The sequence below is a fragment of the Phalacrocorax carbo genome, chromosome 3, assembly GCF_963921805.1.
Source record: "Phalacrocorax carbo chromosome 3, bPhaCar2.1, whole genome shotgun sequence".
Taxonomy (NCBI): domain Eukaryota; kingdom Metazoa; phylum Chordata; class Aves; order Suliformes; family Phalacrocoracidae; genus Phalacrocorax; species Phalacrocorax carbo.
The window spans coordinates 23,049,506-23,069,797 of record NC_087515.1 but is presented as its reverse complement, the minus strand read 5'-3'; the positions used below and the strand labels follow the sequence as shown (position 1 = coordinate 23,069,797).

The 20,292-nt window shown below is 37.0% G+C and overlaps 1 protein-coding gene across 6 annotated transcripts in view; it reads left to right on the top strand.

Moving 5' to 3' along the window:
• The window catches only part of EML4 (EMAP like 4), a 162,205-nt gene that overhangs the window by 124,076 nt on the left and 17,837 nt on the right, over positions 1-20,292 (top strand). For all 6 annotated transcript variants that reach the window (XM_064446131.1, XM_064446132.1, XM_064446130.1 and 3 more), the window contains 10 exons: positions 4,412-4,561; positions 6,058-6,127; positions 7,498-7,608; positions 9,952-10,047; positions 12,269-12,403; positions 12,632-12,767; positions 14,663-14,814; positions 16,353-16,478; positions 16,599-16,730; positions 17,317-17,384. In XM_064446131.1, coding sequence (XP_064302201.1) covers positions 4,412-4,561; positions 6,058-6,127; positions 7,498-7,608; positions 9,952-10,047; positions 12,269-12,403; positions 12,632-12,767; positions 14,663-14,814; positions 16,353-16,478; positions 16,599-16,730; positions 17,317-17,384 — 1,176 coding nt within the window. The remainder of the gene's footprint in view (positions 1-4,411; positions 4,562-6,057; positions 6,128-7,497; positions 7,609-9,951; positions 10,048-12,268; positions 12,404-12,631; positions 12,768-14,662; positions 14,815-16,352; positions 16,479-16,598; positions 16,731-17,316; positions 17,385-20,292) is intronic.

Genomic DNA, 20,292 nt, shown 5'->3' with positions numbered 1-20,292 from the left:
CCCCCATCTCTGTAGACTCTTCCAGTAAGCTGTGATTGTATAAGTAAGTTTCTTAGTACTTAAGTAAAATGACATGTCTAGGCAGCACTTGAGTTGATGTAATAATCTCAAATTTGATCCTTCTGATGTTGCTGAAAGCAGGAAGATTTTTAGGAATGTTGATGACACACTGTCATATGTCAGGATATGTACAGACAGAGACTGCCCATACCTCTCTCAGCATATCTGTTAGTGACTAAGGCATACATATATTTTAAGCCACCCCTTGTTACTCGCTGTAGGAAAGAAGGTATCTCTATTATTTTATCCTGCCTTTATTAACTCATAGATGTTTGAAACAGAAAATGTTGGGTACGTGGTTATGAAGAGCAGCTGTGGCTGCTGAACTTTTCAGTGAGACTGTGGAAGCTTAGACCATAAAGGAGGAAAGTTTTGGATTAGAAGTCTGACTAGAAGGAAGTCAGAGCTCTTATTCATGCTTTGCAAAGCTGTGGTGTCCAGCTTTCCTACTCTCACAGCTCTTCAGCACTGATGCTGGCACTCATATGACTGTGGAGTGAATTGGGTCAGTCACTGATCTGGCTGAAATGTAATCTTTTTTTGTGGAGTTAACTTTCAGCAGGATCAACTCATTAATTTGCTTTGCCCTACAAACATCCAAGAGCTAGAACTGGCATTCTGGAGGAAGACCAGATCTACTTTTCCAGCATCAGTGAGCAGTTTGGATTGATGAAAACTGATCATGAAATCACACCCTCAGTTAAGTAGGTGCAAATCCCAGTGTGGACACACTTATTTAATGTCCAAGGACCTTAAGTTCAGGTTAAACCAGTTTCCTGCTGAGGGCTAATTAAAGTAAAATAAATCTAGCCTAAACAGACTGTCCATATGTTCTTGGAATCTGTTTAAGGAAATGTCATCCTAAATCAGACCAGCATGTTTATGAGTGTAGAGTATCTTTTGGATACGATGGTGAAGAAAACAATGAGGAAAAGGCATTAAAATTTATGAGGCTTATTATTGGTCTCTTTGAAGTTGCACAAAATTGCTCTTCAGTTTTGGAGGCAGGAAGATGTAGCAGCAGAAAATCTTGTACTTCATGCACAGGTTTAGCAAGGGGAAGAAATCTGCAAGCCAGCCATAACTTCCAAATACGATGGCAAACTGAAGCCTGTACACCTTTTTAAAAAGGAATGGGGACAGTGATACACAGAATATTTTGGTAATGTCAGTGTTTTGCAGCTAAAAGGTCAATTGAGTGTTGAATTGTTCAATCTGTAAGTTTTGTTTTGAACACCTTTAGTTCTCCTGCCTTCTGGGTGATGGTTTATAATTGGGCTTTCCTTGGATATTACTGTTTTGGAAGATGCTGATCAACCCTGAGCAATGTCAAGGCAAGAACAGAAGGGGGTTTGGGGTGGGTTTTTTGTTTGGGTTTTTTTTTTTGTTGGTTGGTTGGTTTGGGAGAGGGGTGTCCTTTTTAGATTAACTGTGTCCTGCAGGTATATTCAGCTACTGGTATGCAGTACTGTAGGCTGCACAGAACACGCTTGGCTTTTGTCTGCCCCGCAGATTGCTGTCAATTGAAGAAAAACCTAAGCTGCTTGGCAAGATAAAGTAGCTCGTGGGGAAATCTGAGCTCTTGACTGTGTCTGGTTCCTGAGTGATTTTATTTAAATGTAATAATTTTGTTGGGGTATCCCTGCTTTGTAGTACAGTCTTCCCTGGTGCATTGCAGAACTGGTTAAAGCATATCTGGCATTCCTAGTAATAGAAAAATGGACTTCTTTAGCAGCTACAGAGGTCACAGTGCTGCTGTTGACAGGCAATGACTTTGTAGGCTCTTTCTCCCAATGTATAGTAGCTCAGTTTCTGGAGGGTATTTCTGACTCCATTTTATAAGATTATTTTTAGCACTGGTGCCCTTCTTTCTAAGAATAATCAAAGTCAGCAGTAAATATACTGCTGAACTCTGGTGTACAGTGGATCACTTTTCATGAGGGCCGTGGCTATTCTTAGCCAATTAAAAAAAAAAACAAAACCCAAACAAAAAGCTGTTAAGCATATCAAATGTTGTGACAAATCAGTCCTTGTAATTTGTGAGAAACATTCACAATACAAGGACAACTATCTCTGAATTCCCCTCGTTGAAACATCAGTCTCATTGAAAGATTAACATTGAAATATAGTGGAAATAAAGCATCAAAGTTGTGGCACCCCTTTTTCTGTAGAGACAGTCAATTATTATATTAACACATCTGCTGCTTTGTTCCAAATGTGTGGAGAAGGAAAGAACTGCCATAGAGTCACAGCGCCTCTCGTTTTCTTTCAAGATAGTCTGGGATAGAGAATGAAGAAAGCAAAAAGTTTCTCCCTCAAAACAGGTTGTTCCTTTACATACTGGTAAAAACACAATCCTAGAAAATGCAGCCACTCTTTGGTACCTTTGTTATGTAGGAGGGGTAAAGGAAAAGAATGGAATGAGAACCTTTTTTTTTTTTTTTTTTGCAGCCTCATGAATGCCAGAGCTCAGTGGTAGGTGCCAAAATATTTAGCCTTAGCTTTGCATAGTAGACTTCTGCTGTGGAAAGGCGTGTTTGTGTAAATCATTAATACTTTTCTAGGATGAATGTGCAAAGATGTCAGTCTTAATAAATCCTTGTCAATACACTCCCTGTTGTATACAGCAGATTAACAAGATCTGCCTTCCTGCTCTGAGAAGGTATTTAGAAAAGTGTTCTTCATGCTTCAGGATAGAAAAAATATTTTCATTGGTTTGTAGCCCATAGTTTTTGAAAGTTCAGTGGTCTGGTTGGTTTGGTTTGTTTCTTTTATAAAAGGCCATTCTGGAGTTTCTTTTTGTTCCATCACTGTTCAAAAGAAGAAGAAAGAGGAGAATTTAGTGGGAAAGTAAATAGTGATGGAGGAGAAACAGAGGCACCCTTTTCTTAGTGCCCTCAGCATCATGTTGTGTCAGCCTTTCTCTTGTATCATTTGCTAGACAAGCCAGTGAATATCATCTGCTTCAGAGGAGCCATTGTGGTGTTCTGTAATAAACAGAAGACAGCAAGATATAAATCTGTTTTGTTTTCCGTACTTGTGAGAGACTTAATTGACAACTGAATGCAGTGTCCCTTGTTGAACCATTATTTAGTTACAGCATGTGTTTAATTTCACAAGTGTTCCTGTGGAATAGCAGTCCTGTGGTTTGATGGGACTGCAAAAGAGGAATGGTGGTGTGGTGGGGGATTTTTGGGTGTGGGGTGTGGTGCTATTTTTGGTAGAAAGGTAGCCCTTTCCCAAGAACAGAAGAAGCCAGGCTGTCAGCTTAGGAGGTGTCAGTTTAAATACTCCCAAACTTGGATTACTGCACCTGCTTTCATTTGTGAGAAAAGGCCAGCGTCATCCATCTGGCTTTATCCTTGTGGCTCTTTGACTTCCTTTTATTTACCTGATTAACCAGGGCCCAAGGCTGGAATCCTTCAGCTAAAGTTGCTTAATGTATTTCCCATATTTTCCTTGCTGTTTCCTTGTGTTGGCACTGAAGTGGAGAGATCTCCGAAATGCAGGACATAACAAGAAATTTATATTTTTATTTTTAGTCTGAATTTTGATGTTATTTGTACATAGCGACCCTGGGAACTGAAATACTGGCAGACGGCCACATTAATAGTCTAGGTGAAGAAAATTGCACCTGTTTTAAAGAAATAGCAAGTTGTAATAACGTTTGATCAGTGCTAACCAAGGCTGGCTCACAGTGTGTAAAACTTCTGAATGTCATTAGGAGTCAAAAATCTTCCCTTTTATATATTTGGGTAAATTCAGATAGAATATTTTTCACTGTGTCAGTTCCTTTTGAATTTTGTTTGTTTTAAAAATACTCCAAAACAGTCTAAAGAAATATTTCCTGAGCTTGGCAGCTGCTGTGCAGAAGCTTTCCTTTTTCTGAAGGGCATTGGGAATTTTCACACGCTTGTTTTAAAAGGCCAAATGGAAGTAATAATCTGGTGCTCAGGGTGCAGATGCACAGTTCTGTTGCTGTAAAAAATGTTACGCCAGTACGGTCAGTCCTGCTGTTACCTAATGAAACTTCATGGGGAGGTTTTTATAAAATGACAACACTGTATTTGTTTTATGTCAGTGTGCCTTATATTTTATTTTTAACATCAACGAGCATCCCTTTTAAATGGATTTGGGTTTGTGAAGTCCAATTGTATGGGGTTTGTTTTGTTTTAAACTGTGTTACTGAAATCGTGCTATAGTTCCAGAGATAAAATGTAAGGAGCATTTGCTGACATGAGACCTTCTCAGGAATCCTTCAAGAAAAAAAAAGTTTGTTGTTTGTTTTTTTTTTTTTTTTCTGGTATCAGTGATTATGAAAACCTTGACTTAAAAAAAAATATATGTATAGATATGGGTATCGTGGAAGAGACTGTCGAGCCAATGTTTACCTCCTTCCTACCGGAGAAATCGTATATTTCATAGCATCAGTGGTGGTACTATTTAACTATGAGGAGAGAACTCAGCGACATTACCTGGGTCATACAGATTGCGTTAAATGGTTAGTATATAACATTTGCATGTAAGTATTTGTGTAATAATGCAGAAATGTATGTTTTTGTTCTTTCCTACTTGTATGTATGAGCACATTAATGTCATCATAATTGTAGTTATTTTCTGTTTCATCAGTCCCAGTAGATTCCACTGTAGTAAACGCTGCACAAATGAACTGCTGGAGCAGTCCATGGTAGCTTAGGGTTTCTGGCTTAAATGTAAAACAACAGGATATGTAGACAATCTGAGTGCTGGATTAGAGAAAGGATCTTTGTGTAAATTATTCTGAATAGATGTACCAGAAATTAAAAACTATTGTAAGCCTAATTTTAAATCAGTGATTTACAGGCAGTACGGCAAAGGCATAGTCTTAAAGGAGAATTAGAAACCAAATGGAAAACTGAGCAATAATTTTCTTATTTTTTAATAGCTGCCCCATCCAAGTATTAAGACTGTCTGAGAAATCAGAAAGGTGTTTGCAAAACAAAACAGAGAAGCAGAGAAAATGAAGCCATCGTCCTTGTGGGTGCAAAGGCAGTTACTGACACTGAGAATGTTAGTCTGAAGAGTAGTGCACATAATGTGACAGTGAACATAAGCTCCCTGCTGTACCTGAATGGAGAAGGGTCACCATCTAAACCTCTTTTCTCCTGGCTGTGCTTTGGTAACTGTAATTGCTTCCTGTGGGAGGAATGCTGTCAGTCTTGTGTTCTTCACTTTCACTCAAAAAAACTAGACTGAATTGTAAATTGTTTTGGTGTCCATCACACTGACCTCTTCAGGCTCCCCCCTGCTCCCTCTTTCCTGTTTCAACAGCTTTCTTCACCTTTGTAACTTCACAGAGAAAGCAAATAAGAAGATTGGTCAAAAAATCACTAGGACTGAGAGGATGTGTACTCTGAAATTGCTCTGGTTTTTCACATCAGCTCCAAAGCCAACTGTGATAAGCAAAAGCAGATTTTTACTTATACTGGTAGTGCACCATACTGGGGAATTTTATTAATACAATTACATTAGTAACTCATTTCAAGTGGCAGTAGTCCCTGACTCCTGGGTGCAAAAAGCCTGCAGTCAACTTTTCAGCTGTTTTTTTCCCGAGGTTCATGTTATCTGTAGGTCCAGCATATTTTATGCCTATAGTATTTATAAATATGGCATATAATTGCATTTAGGAAGTTCACCATGAGACAATGTATAGTTTGTTACGGTGGACTCCCGGTACAGTGCAAACCCTCGATTTGTCAGAGCATATGTACAGTTGGCTCTTTTGGCACTCTCTGTTTTGTGCCAGCACCCACTGCAAGAGCCTGATCATCCCATTAGTACAGTGTGTAATGAAATAGTCTGATGAAAAGCATTCAAGCTGTCTCATTAAAGGTGGGATTTAGGATCATAACTGTCTTCATGGGCTTCTGTTGAGAAGGAAAAAAAAAATTTACAAAAAACCTCTCAGTTTTGGAGACCTCTGACAGCAAAAGCAAGTCATATTTCTGTCTGTCTTAGTCTTGCAGTTCATCCAGACAAAATTAGAATTGCAACAGGACAGTTAGCTGGAGTGGATAAAGATGGAAGGGTAAGTAATAGAGCTGTTGAGCAGTAGTATCTTGTTTTGAAAATCAGGAAAAAGTGGTGTTTTTTTAAAATCTCATCATTGCCTTCTGTTTGCAGTTTATTTTATAAGGGAACAGCCTATATATATCTCTAGCAAAAGACAGTAGCAACTAAGCACTCAGCCATATATCAAAAAGAGCAGAAACTCAGAAAGTCCTTTATCTGTGGCATAGGAAACTCTTTTAATTCTGCAAGCAAATATGAAGCTTGTAATTGATTTATAAGGCCACATAATTTCTGTCACATTTCTTTCAATAAGTTTTCTCCCAGAGGAGAATGTGTCCCCAGTTCTGTGGGTCTGTACTGTTAAGGCTTCATAGAAGAGGAAACCAACTTTAAGAACTCATGGAAGGTGTGTCACACTTTCCTACTAACTTCCTCGTTTGAGAGCAAGCGCGTTTAAATGCTCTTGTACCTGGCTGTTGGTGAACTCTTGTCAGAATTTGACCAATTGGATTGTCTTAATGAAGTTACAGACAGAATGAAAAAAAAGAAGGGGGGGGGAGGGGGGGGGAGACAGATACTATGTGGTGTAGAAGCACGTTAAATATAACCCTTATTCAGATGTTCAACTTAATTTCTTAGATTTTCAAAGAAATTGATGTGGGGTTTTTTGTATAGATATTGTTATGATTTCCACTGAACGTTTTTTGAATCTCGTTAGGCCTGGTTGGCGTGGTTTTCCATCAGTGGGTTGATTTATTGTCACTTTCTATGGTGAATGCTGTCTTTAAGCCAACTTAATTTCCACTTTATTTGTGATTGTTTCACACTTCTGAAGCTACGCTAGTTTGGGATAGTACTTGTTAGAAATATAACCACAGAGATTTTCACTGAGTGGTTGGTGATGGTTAGGGGACTCCGTGCACCAGGGTGTTGGGGTATTTTGTATTTATTTACTTACTTCCTACTCTATATATATTAAAATAGGTTTATTATTTATTATTATTATTTATTATATATAAAAAACAAGGTTTGATTATTATTTCCAGTTGTTGCGTAAGATTGGGGTCTGAAATGCAAGATGACTCTTCCATTATTTGTTCAATTGGGCAAAGATGTATTTTCACAACTACGAAATGCCACCATACTTAATTTCTTGCCTCGACAGCACCGCTGCCATGTTTGTAGCCCAGACATAGGGAGCAAGATTGTCTTGACTCTCACCTTTTGAGCTTCAAGATACTGTCCAGTGGCATTGTTAGCACAGGTCATCCTGCATTTCAATCTGGAGTTCGTAATTCAGGTAGCATCCACTTAACAAAACTTGACACCTGCATATGCTGCTTTCACTGTTGATGACGCTGTTTGTCCCATTGCTTTTTCATGCAGCCTCTGCAGCCCCATGTTAGAGTATGGGACTCGGTGAGCCTGGTGACGCTGCAGGTTATCGGCCTTGGGACTTTTGAACGTGGAGTGGGGTGTTTGGATTTTTCAAAAGCGGTAAGATGGGTGCAGTTATTTGGTGTGTTAAATAATTTATCCAACCCTTTATAAACGGGAAGGAAGTCTCTGGGGATATTTGTATATGGTCATCTAGCTCATCCATTCTGGTACTAAAAGTGTGTCAGTAGAGTTTATATATACTTTATAAAACCAGGTGACAGTGAGCTAGCTGGAAAAACAGGAAATTGCACATGTAAAATTGTAGTAACAAACTAGCACAGTGAATAAACAGAGGGCAAGAAAAGCCTTAACTAGAAATGGAAGTCTGTGGAGTTTGGTGGTTTGGTTTTGTTTGTGAGGGGCTTGGGTTTTTGTTTGGATTTTAAAAAACCTGTTTGTTAGTGAGGTTTGTGAAGACAAATCTTAGTGACTTCTGATAGAAAGGGTAACTTCTCTGCTTGCACAGCTGGAGTAAGTTTTTATCCAGCAACAGGAAATTAAAAAAAATAAAAAAACACCACATTATCTTGTGCTGTTTTTTCCCTGAGGAATAATTTGTTCAATTTGTGTCTCTACTTTTATATAGAAAAAAAAAATAGAAGTCTTGTTTTGGGCCCCACAGAATTTATCAGAAAAATCAGTAGCAGATGGAGATGTACTACGTGGCATTGATAAAGTTCTCATTTAAAAATCGGCAGTGAGTTTATTTTTTGTAAAATATGTGTGTATTTTAATTTTCAAGCTACCTTTGTATTTTTGCCAAAACACTAAGACATACCAGACCTCCTGAAAACCCAAGCTGTGATTCTTGCATTCCAGCAAGAAGAATTAATGTGTGTTTAAAAAAAAAAAGGGAGAGTAGAAAAAGAATGTCTGCTGTATTTTGGTAATAGAGGAAGAGAAACACAGGACAGCTGAGGTGGGAGGGGATGGCTGGAGATCACCTCATCCACTCTCCTGCTCACAGCTGGCTCAGCCAGAGCAGGCTGCTCTGGCCTGTGGTCCAGCTGGGTTCTGAGTATCTCCAAGGATGGAGACTCAAGAGTCTTACTGGGCAACCTGTTGAAAAGAATGTTTACGTGTTGAAATGGTGCTAAAGTAGTTATGTCTAGGTTTTGTCTTTCAGTAAATAAAAGATTTTTGTTTTGTTTACAAATTGGGGTAGCATAAATAAAATAGTATAATGTGAGAGGAATGCTGTCATTCCTGTCACCCTAACAAATCAATAAAACTTTTAAACTCAGATACATTTTTTTCAAGGTCAATATATGTTCCATCATTTTAAAAACAAAACAAACAAAAAACCCACTATTCTGAAGACTAGATTTTAGTTTTTATTTGTCTGTTTTGTGGCAGAAAATGATTTTGATACCTTACTGCAGTCTCATGATTCCTCACTGGACAGAAACAGTGAACGTGCAGTATCTAGAACTGCGTATACCACATAATTCCATTAACTCATGCAAGACCAGTGTATATCGCCAGTGCTGTCTTCAGGGTGTCTTTCCACTTAATAATCAACGTATGTTTGCATATTATTGCTCATAATAGTGTTTGGGAATAAAAATTTCAGCCACCTCTATTTTCATAATTTGTTAGAGAATGCAGTTGAACTGCAAGAATCAACTTTAAAATAAATAAGGCCTCCTCCAAATCCTTCTACACATGTCCTTGAAACAACGTGTTTCTGCAAGTATTTGTTGCTGTGAATAAGTATGTTTTTGTTCTAAGATTTTCTGTCTGCTCTTTTAATTCCATATAGCCATATTTACCATTTTGTTGTAAAATTGTTCAAAATAAGCCATTTCAGTTATTTAATACCGTAGATGCCAATCTTTCCACTCTGTAAGCATCACTTTATTCAGAAGTTGTTACCTTTGCTGTAGTTTCACCAACTGCATGATGAAACTGCTGGTACTTAATGTTCCATGAAGGAAAAATGAGATGTGCTTACAAAATTTAATAATGTACATTTGTGTGTATGTGATGGCGACATACCACAAGTGGAGCTATGAGTCTGACTCTGAGACCTAAGGAAAAACAAAATATTTGCAGAAAAAATTTGCAGAGGGAGAAACCTCTTTGCTACTAGGTTGGTATTGCAAACTGAAAAGCAAAAATAAAGACAATAACAACAAAAACAAACTAAAAGGGAGAGACTTGGTAAGATACTTTTAAAGCTTTCTCAGACTATTATTTGAAGCGTTGTCATTTTTTCTGAGATTATGCACTGTCTTGAAAAGGAAAATGCCGGGTATGTTGAGCTTATAATTACTTTAAAAGGACTTGCTTAATTTATATTGGTATCTTTGTGGTTTTTGAAATTACTGCTGCCCTTCACTGTTTCTAAATGGGTATGATAGTAATTTGTCAGCACTGCTTGTTTTCTTTTTCCTTTAGGATTCTGGTGCTCATTTGTGTGTAATTGATGACTCTAATGAGCATATGCTCACTGTGTGGGATTGGCAGAGGAAATCAAAAATAGCAGAAATAAAGGTAATGATTGCACAAATTAATATTCTGAAATACAAGTGTTTTTTATACCCATAAATAAAAGCTTGAGACACATTTGATCTTACCTGGAAACTGCAACTATGTAATACTGCTGGCTTGCGTTAGGGCACAAAATAAATGTATTCTTAACTTGTATATTGGAAGGGTTTTGAATATTGGAGCGCTTATAATTACATTTTGCTCATCCTTATGAGCCAATCCAAATAAAGCAGTTCTCTAATAATTTTCCTAATTTTAAAAGAAAATAAATCCTGGGAACTTTATGAAACTGAAGTGATGATTCAGTCTGTAGTTTATTTTAAAAAAAAGACACACACACACAAAAAAGAAACTATTTTTTAGACATTCCTTATTTTCATTTTCATCTGACTTGAGTTGCAGGCATTGATTGTCAGTATGTCTCTTCTCAATTGAAGTCCATTAGTACTTTTGTACATTGCAATCTTGTTTGCTTTCCTCTTTCTTTTGTAACCTTCTAAATTTCTGATCAATGAGAAGCATTCATAGGTGTTGCACTCAATGTTTGTGTAAAGTTGACTCCACTGGAAACATCTAATCCAATAATGACTAGCTATTGAAGTCCATATTTTGAGACATCTTGCTTTGTATTATACAATATAAAGCAAGGAGATATTACATGGATGTAGAACTGAGTATTTTTTAATTTTTTTTCAATCATGAGTCAGCAAGTGGAATACCCTACAAGCATATATGTCTCTATGATTGCAAAGTTGCAATTCCAGATAACGATATCAGGTTGGTTTGACATAATTTCTTTAAATTATGTTGGCCAATACTAATTATATTCTATTCTGTAAGTTTTAATGTAATTCTGTGTCAGCATTTTCCAGGGATTCCCCTGGTGTTTCAGAATTGGCTAAAACCAATTTGACAGGGACAGCTTGCCCTTCAGTACTTATTCACATTTAGGACTTGATTTTGCAGTATCTTAAGTACCTTCCACAATAGGTGGTGTGAGCAGTTTCTTTGCTTTGGCTAGGGTGCAAAACAGAAGCCTTTTCTCAGCTGAACTCCATTGATATTTTTCAGTCATAGAATAATAGGTTCATTAGAATAGAATAGGTTCAATAGAATCATTAAGGTTGGAAAAGACCTCTAGGATCATTAAGTCCAACCGTCAACCCAGCACTACTATGCTTCCTAAACCATGCCCTGAAGTGCTGCATCTACGTGTCTTTTAAATACCTTCAGGATGGTGACTCCACCACCTCTCTGGGCAGCCTGTTCCAATCCCTGACCACTCTTATAGTGAAGAAATTTTCCCTAATATCCTTAGCTGCCATAAGATTTGTGAATATAGCAGATCGCTCATGTGGAGGAAACTGTGTGTGAGAAGCATAATTCAACATATATGGCCATCAACAAAAAATGAAACTTAAGGTTCTTTTCCCAACTAAAGTGAGCTAAAAATGGTGAGGTAGGAAAGGGTACTCCCACAGCTGCTGATTCAGCAGCACTTTTACATGTACTCCTTTGAAGTATGGGCTTAAATCCTATAGAAGTAAATGCATTGATGCATTTACTTAAGTGTTTTGCAGAGTCATTGGCTCCAGGAGATTGTCTTCAAAGGCAGTTTGGTTTGAATATGCATTAGAAGTTAAATAAATGACCAGTCGGTTTGTTATGTTTGTAAAATCTATTGGTAGAGGATGAAATACTCATGGAGGTGTTAGTAATTCAGTAACAGTATATGGAGCCAGTGAAAATACACAGGTGGGACTCTGTTTCAGAGTTTTGAGTTATACAGGTTTCTTTTTTTCTTCTTTGTGAGGAGGAAAGGAGAGGAAGGAAGAACCTAAAGGAATTCTTACAGAATTTCAGAAGGACAGCGATGAATATAGTCTTACTATGTTACTATTGTCTCAATTGCCTCTGTCACAGCTTTGTTATCCAGAATAGCAAACTACTCTGTGTAGAAACTAAGCAGGTTTTCAGCCCAAAAAAGTGTCTTTTATACATCATTTATAAAGATCTCTTATTAATGTAAAAAAAAATCAATATATACAAAATGATACATGCAGTCATTCAGACAGTTGATTTAGCACAGAACACTTACGGATTCTTTCAAGCATATAATGAGCTGTCTAGTTCCTCATACCTCTGTTTTGAAACTTGGGATTTTACATGTGTTTCTAGTAGTTATTTCCCATCTGAATAATTGTTACTTGTGTTATTATTTCAGACTACGAATGAAGTTGTCCTTTCTGTAGAATTCCATCCAACTGATGCAAATACGATAATTACATGTGGCAAATCTCATATATTTTTCTGGACCTGGAGTGGCAATTCCTTATCAAGGAAGCAAGGGATATTTGGGGTAAGAATGTCTTGATATCAGGTCAGTTTTAAATCAGTGGAATGATCTGCTCATGCTTTCTATAAATTTGCTCTGTTGTTACCATGTACTGTTTGAGCAGAAAAGTAAGCAAACATAAAACATTAAATACTGCTTACATGTATGCAGGATGTTTGGGTGTGGATATGTTATGCTAATTATGTGAAGAGTGCAAGCAATTATCCCTTTCTTTTGCTTGTTTTGTTTCAGAAATATGAAAAACCCAAATTTGTTCAGTGTTTGGCTTTTTTGGGAAATGGAGATGTGCTAACTGGAGACTCAGGTGGGATAATACTTATATGGGGCAAAACTACTGTAGAATCTACTCCAGGAAAAGGACCTAAAGGTAGGATACGTTCACAGTTAATCACAGATAGTTTGTAGAAGGCAAACACAAAGGATTGCATTAGAAAAGGATTAGGGAAACAGACCTGACTGAAGGTGTACATTTCCTGTTATTAACGGGTGGTACTAAACTCCTTCAAGTCTCATGAATTCACTGACTTCAGAGCAATGTAGAGTTTCTCAGTAATTACTTGGGCTGTGCCAGAAACGAATGAAAACTACTTTAAATATTTTAAAATATTAAATATTTTGCATTTAAAACAAATGTGCAGTTAATCAGCTTTCCTTTCATCCTGAAGATTTGAAAAAGGCTGTGGGATCACTTTGAGGATTCTGCAGGCTACCTTTGCCTTTTAAGGGTTATGTTGTACCACACTCAGTCTCAGAGGAATATAATCAAGTGTTGAAACTGACATTAATAGGACTTGTATGTGACAGAAAAATATAATGCATATTTGTACCAGTTACACAAATAACAGTATCTGGTACAGCAGATACTCAAGTCTTGGCTGTAAAATATACTTATAAACTCATCGTATTTGAGATTTGGGTAAAACCTGCTCTTTAGGGCAAAGCTTTTGTGAAAAAAGAAAGGAAAATTATTTGTTACCCAACATATGCAGACCTGGCACAGTTGAGCCCTAAGGTAACTTATAAATTCAAGGATAATTTATTTTATTTGGCAGCTATTTCAAACACTCCAGTTTAAATTGGTATGCCAGGAAAACATTCATGTAAAAACTAGACTTTTAATGGTAAGTCTGGTTTTGTAGGTAAATCTTTTCTTGTCTTTCAAGCTAACTGCAATGGAAAAGTAATTTAACAAATTATCTATGTTTAATTTTGAAGTTCTTGTGCAAAAATAACCTTTCCCAGGATACTCTTAAAAGATATCGAGTAGAACATTTATTTATATTGGCTTAATTAAATACGGGATCTTTTTGTTGGTTTATCACATTAGGTTGGTCACAAGATGTGATCTCAAAGCTCTTTTTTCACAGTGTGAGAGCATGTTGACTTGAACTGACTTGAGCCAGAGGCAGAGTCAGCAAAGTTGAGCTGGTATTTATTTGGGTGGTGGTTTAGGCTCTTTCTGTGATTGCTATTCGAGAATATGGGGGTGGTGGGGTGGTGGGGGGTGTTTTAAAGTTTCAATCAGTTTTCAATCAAAGCACCAGAATCTTGCTTTTTAAAAAATATACTTTCTTACAGCAGTGCTTTTGACTTGAATATCAAATTAGGATGCAAAAGGCTTCCTTTGCTACCTTTGTTGTTTAAATTTTCTCATCTCTCTCTCACTATTCCTAGTGCTTTCCTTTGGATAGACTGCTATATTGAGAGATGCCAAATGCTGGTTATACTATTTTTAAGTCAGGCAACATCCAGCATTAGATATTAGGTTCATGCATCCTGGAAACTTTGCTATTTATTTGCTTAAAATAAAATTTGCTTTTTATTCCCGTAATAAGGACAACAAGTCTTTGGGTTTCTTTTAATAAAATAGCTCTAATTCTTCTCTAATAATGACATGCTAAATATTTATTGACTCTGAAGGACAGTTTCTCTTGCATCTGGAAAAACTGTGTTCCCTTGGAAAGCAGAGAAATGAAAGCATTTTGCAAATAGTTGTTATTGCCTTCACAAGTTGTAGAACAATCAACCTCAAAAAAGTTTCTGTTCAGAAAGGCAGGTCCTTTGTTTTATCTTTTTATCCTGTAAGAAAACACTACCACCTTGTGTTTGCAATACTAATGCAATACTAATAGCCTGACAATCCAAATTTAATTATTTATTATACACTATTACTTTATTCTTCTGCCAAGAGGCACAGCTTCTTGTAAACCCCATGTGAAGAAAGGGATAGTGTTCTTTATTATTTTCTTTTTGTGCGTTTAGGAGTATATCAGATAACCAGACAAATTAAAGCTCATGATGGCAGTGTGTTCACGCTCTGTCAAATGAGGAATGGGATGCTGCTAACTGGAGGTGGGAAGGACCGAAAGATCATCCTGTGGGATCATGATTTGAATCCTGAAAGGGAAATTGAGGTAAGAAAGCAAGAATGACAAGGAAATTGCCTTAAGCAATGTATTGATTACCAAGATGGAGCCATCCCCACCCTTCGGAGCATCGGTAGTTAGGATGAAGGAGTATCTTTCGGTTGCTGTCTTTTTAAGTGGATGACAATGTTTTATAATAAAAAGCGTTTAAATGTTCAGCCTATAAATGAGCCTACATGAGGTTTCAGTTCTCCTTTGTTTAAGTTGAAGTTAAGGTTTTTCTTTCCTCCAAGCCCTTTCTTAATTTCTTTTATTCATCCCTTTTTTGAGGATATTCTTTAGTATCACCTGTGTTTTTGTTAACTTTGCCTGTCTGGAGAAAGACAGCGTTACCGGGATTTCAGTGTTTTAACAGAATTTTTGGCATACGGTGAACAATTGGTAGGATACATATGGGCATTCTGTAGAAATTAATGATTAATAAGCTATGTTAAGGAACTTCTTTTAACTTTATCCTAAAACAGGCGTTTACTGAATGTGTGTCTTTGTGATTTGGCTGTATAGCAATGCTAGGTAAATGGGGGATGAATGGGAAAAAAGTTGTACATTATGGATTTTCAATATTTTTTTTTTTCTGACAATAAGATGGCCTCTTGAAATAATGTGTTCTTCTTAAACACTTTTTCTAATAATGGTTTGTTCCACCTACCTAGTGTTCATTTATAGCAGCATTCTTCCCTTAACGTGTAGGCTTAGTTCCATGTAGAGTTTGTTATTCCTTTGAATCTAATACTGACCTTTAGAAAGTGGCTGAGAGTAAGCAAGCACTGACTATCATAAACAGCTCCTAGGCTTAAGTAACATGCTCTGTTCATATCAGTGTCTTTCTTTTTGTTTTGTTAATGATGTTATGTTAAAGCTGATTTTTTATGTTGAGAAATATTACCAGAAACCTGACAGGCAACTTGCTGTAATTACATTGATTTTCTATCTTGTGTAGATAATATTAAAGTTATTTTCTAAAGAGAAATAGTGTAGAAAACCAAACAACTGCACACTGTAAAATAAAAGTGTATTAGAATTCAAGCATGCAATAAACTCACTAAAATTCAGGGTCATTGCTAACATAAGGCATATGAACATTAACTTAGGGCTACTTGGGAAGCATTTACTGTGTGCTGCAAGATTTTTCTTGTTTTTCACAATACGTTTTGAAAAGTAAACAGTAGCTATGCATTATTCCTATTCTTGTAAGATGAGTTGTAAGGTTGTGGAGTGCATTTGTTTAGTGTATTTTGACACTTAAAAATCCATGTAATTTAATTTGTAATTTTTTTCTACGGAGATTTATTAAAAAGGCATAGTTGTGATTGTTTTGGAGTGAGATAGTCTCGCATGCCTGTACTGAACAAATAAATGAGGTAGGTTTGGGGTCAAGTCCTGATCTAGTGTATACGTGCTTAGATTATTCCTTTTTACTGGGAGAACTGTAGTTCTGGCACTGCTGTTGTGCACTATTTGTGGCCTTCAAAAATAAGCACGTATCAAGATGCATGATGTGGTTTTACAGATGTTTCTTTTCCTAGGTTCCTGACCAGTATGGAACAATCAGAGCAGTAGCGGAAGGAAAAGCAGATCAATTTCTAGTGGGTACTTCACGAAACTTTGTTTTGCGGGCAACGTTTAATGATGGTTTCCTAGTAGAGGTACAGGTAAGCACAACTTTTTTTTTTTTCTATAACCTAAAAAAGTGAAGGCTTTCCCCGCTGGTGTGTTATTTTAAGAGAGTCTTTATTTTATTAATTCTTAAATCATATGTGTTTTCTTTCCAGGGACATACAGATGAGCTCTGGGGACTGGCATCCCATCCTTTCAAGGACTTATTTTTAACATGTGCCCAAGATAGGCAAGTTTGTATGTGGAACTCTGTGGACCACACACTGGAATGGACCAGGCTGCTAGATGTACGTCAACCCTTTAATGTTAAATATAAAGCTGGAAATAAGAAAAGGCATTAGTTTTCTGCAACATCCTTGTTCCATCCGATTGCAAGAGAAGCAAAAATTTTGTAGAAGCTCTGATAAACTTAACCAGGCTCATCAGGCATTGTATAGACTGCAATCTGGTTACCATTGTCTGATGCCATTCTGACAATGCAAGTTGAATAAAACTTAGTCCTTTGTTCTTGTTACAGTTTTTTTCCCATTCAGTCTGAAGAGGATATTTTATAGCTGCGCCAGGTTTGCCTTTAGATGTCCTTCCTTACTGTTGTTGTTCATTTCATATTTTGGCTAGTTCTGTCCTAATACCAAAGCAAAAGTATCTTTTTACACAGAAATTTGGGCTTTTTGCTTTCGAGAAGATCATGTTAGTGCATGTTACCAATACATTAAAAGAAAATCTACCTGAGGATTATAAGCATGCTGTTAACTGATTGGTCTTCCCTGTGTCAGTTCACTTCAGACTTTTAGGGTAGCTTTGGCATAAGGAGAGGTGTTTGACTGTAAGGAAGTGGGTGGGTGAATGACATGTCTGTGCCTCTCCGTTCAGGAACCAGGGCACTGTGCTGACTTCCATCCCAGTGGAGCGGTGGTCGCAATAGGAACGCACTCGGGCAGGTAAACACCTTTCAACTGAGTCGTGATGACTGAAAGTTTAAAGTAGACAATTTGATACTGCTTGTCTTATATATCAGAATTAATTTGCTTTTTATTCTTTTTGCTTGAGGTTAAGTAGCCTAAAAAGCTTGGGGGAAGCGGGCAGATCTTCCTTAAATGGGCTAGATGAAGACAGAAGGATTACTTGACTGTTCTTAGGCTGTTTTGGTTTTTTTAACTACTCTTTCATGAAAGCCCAGATCTTGGTTTGTTTTTTATTTAACTGGTTTTTTTTGCAGGGGTTTCCCTGAGCACTCCTTGTTGGCTTTATCAAGTATCGTATATTTTAATACTGTGTGTGTATGTTACATTAGTTTATAAGACAGGTACAGTACAGATCTTTCTCTTACACAAATCAAACACTTGCCTCTCCATGTCAATTTAAAAGGTTGCAAGTGTACAGGCTGGGATTTTGATTTTTGTGTAAGACAAAGTTCAACATGGCACATTGCTGCAATGAAGTACTGTCGAGCTGTTCGTATTCTTCCTGAAATCGTTGCGTATTTGAAAGCTATCAAAACACAAGCTGTATCTTTTAACTTGGGCTTCTTTCAGTGGTGGATAAAATTTGTTTTAATTCATAGTCAAACTCTGGCTTGGTATCATCTCCCAAGAAAGGAGTCTCATGCAATGGATTTTTAGCAAGTACCAATTAAAAGAAAAAACAGGATATTCATAGCATTAGAAAGGTGAGAGGAGCAGATATTAAATCTATTAGCATTTTTATTCTGTTTTTCTGTTATACCTCACGGTTGACAACTTGATGAAATAATGCATGGTGCATGTAAGAAAATCGGAAATTTTTTTTGCGTTTAATTCACCCCCTAGAAATTTCTTCATACCTCACCTCATTCCTAAAAACCATTTAAAATTTGGATTTTAGAAACTGCTGAGCATGTGCAACACCCTTCAACTTCCCTGGAAAAACAAAATGTTAAATACTTTTTAAGCAGTTTCCTTCTCCAAGATGAAGATGCAGCCTATACTAAATTCATTAGGTATAACATCAGGCTAGAAAACCTAGTTTACCTTCCTAAGAAAATATTGCTAAGCTCCTTTATATTTGGTTTCCACATTGTATGTTTCCATTTTTTCCATCTCTTTCTAATTATAGCATTAAATTGAACAAGTATTTCTACCTTCATTAAACAGAGCAGAAGATACTGGTGTAATAGTACTTGAAACACTGAAAAGAAGGTCAGGCTACATTTCTTGAGAGCTATTACATGTTTTTGAAATCACATCAAAGCACAATGAAGGCATGTGAAGCGGCTGAAGCATTCGGTCTTGTGTTTACTTCTGACTTTTTTCTCCCAGTGTTTTAACATTACTTTTTCACTTCAGCACTTACCAGTTTAAATTCATATTTTTTAATTATTTGATGCAATTGGTTCATATTATGTTGGATAAATTTATGATGACGGCCTTGGGGGAGTTTTTTTTGTTTGGTTGGTTTTTAACCCTGTTCTTGGCACTGAGCAGTTATATTTTCACCATTTGTATTTCATTGCATTCTGAAATTGCATGATTCAGCGATAGGTTTGATACATACAATGAAACTGAATTGAAATGAGGCCTGGTAAGTGTACAAATGTATGAGAAACAAGTGAAGTTGTGAATTAAGAGAAACAGAACAGTTCTAAATTTACTGCCTGACCAGCGGCATCACGCTGTGCTTTCTGCACCAGATAATCCAGTCAAGGGAGTTATTTCCCAAGGAATGAGGGCTGCATGATGTATCTTGATTAATGCGTGAGAGAAAATAGTCTCAGGTCCTTAACAAGTTATTTAATAACTTACTTGATTCATAGCCCAAAATGCATAAATCCAGTATTAAACGAGTCTAATTTGTTTAAAGTTCAATAAACCTTGCATGTGTCTGTCTATTGTCGTTCTAGTGCTGCTCTGCTTCCAGCACAGAGGTCAGTAAGACAGGGGTAGGGAATGGAGCACTGAGAAAGTTGGGTTTGATGGTTAAAATTGTGACATCTGAAGAAAACTGATTTTTCTACTTGTCTTCCCATTTTGTCCGTTGTTTCACAGTGGTGAGTTTTTATCAGGCCAACGTGTCATGGTTTTGGTGTGCTTTTCACATACCACTTGCCATGATGAGTATTTCCGTATCATTTCCCTTCTTGGTCTGTCTGTAGATTGTCTGTTGCAGGTTTTGTTAACCATTTCTTTAAATATCTTCTGTGTGCCTGATCATCAATTGTTTGGGATTAAGCCTGGTTTGGAGAGAGCTAATACTTTTTATGGATTCTGGAAGTGCACAACTGAAAAACCTGAAGGGCTGACAATCAGAAATCCTACCAGAAAAGTGGCACTACACAAAAAAAAAAGGCACTATGCAGATCTTTTTGCCATGCTGACAGTGGTATTATCTGCAGAGAAGTACATCTCTCTGTGACTGATCATGTAGAATATCTTGAGTGTTGTGCACTGCAGAAAAGATGATTAGTAAGGTTCTTACAAAAATACTAACATTATTAAGAAAACTGAAGTCTGGAGGACAAGACCAGCGTAAGCCAGAGCCACGAGGAGGTAGATCAGTCAACAGAGCTATTGAGATTTATGCCAGTTCAGCATCTGTTGTGGTATTAAGATGAAGAAGCCTAAATATCCCAGGGAAGCAATCTTGTAAGATTGGTTGGTTTGTTCAGTCTGATTAATGCCTTGCAGGTTCAACAGTCAGTATTAACTAAACGTGGGAATTGCAAGTGTAAGTGCAAAAATATATTACTACTTTGGAATACTGTTTCCCCAGTGATTTCATCAGAAGAATTCTGCATTCACAGATGTGAATTATCAGTAATAAATGTCTGTCATGGGTCAGAATTTGTTTTCCAAAAGGGAGTAGTTGAGGGGT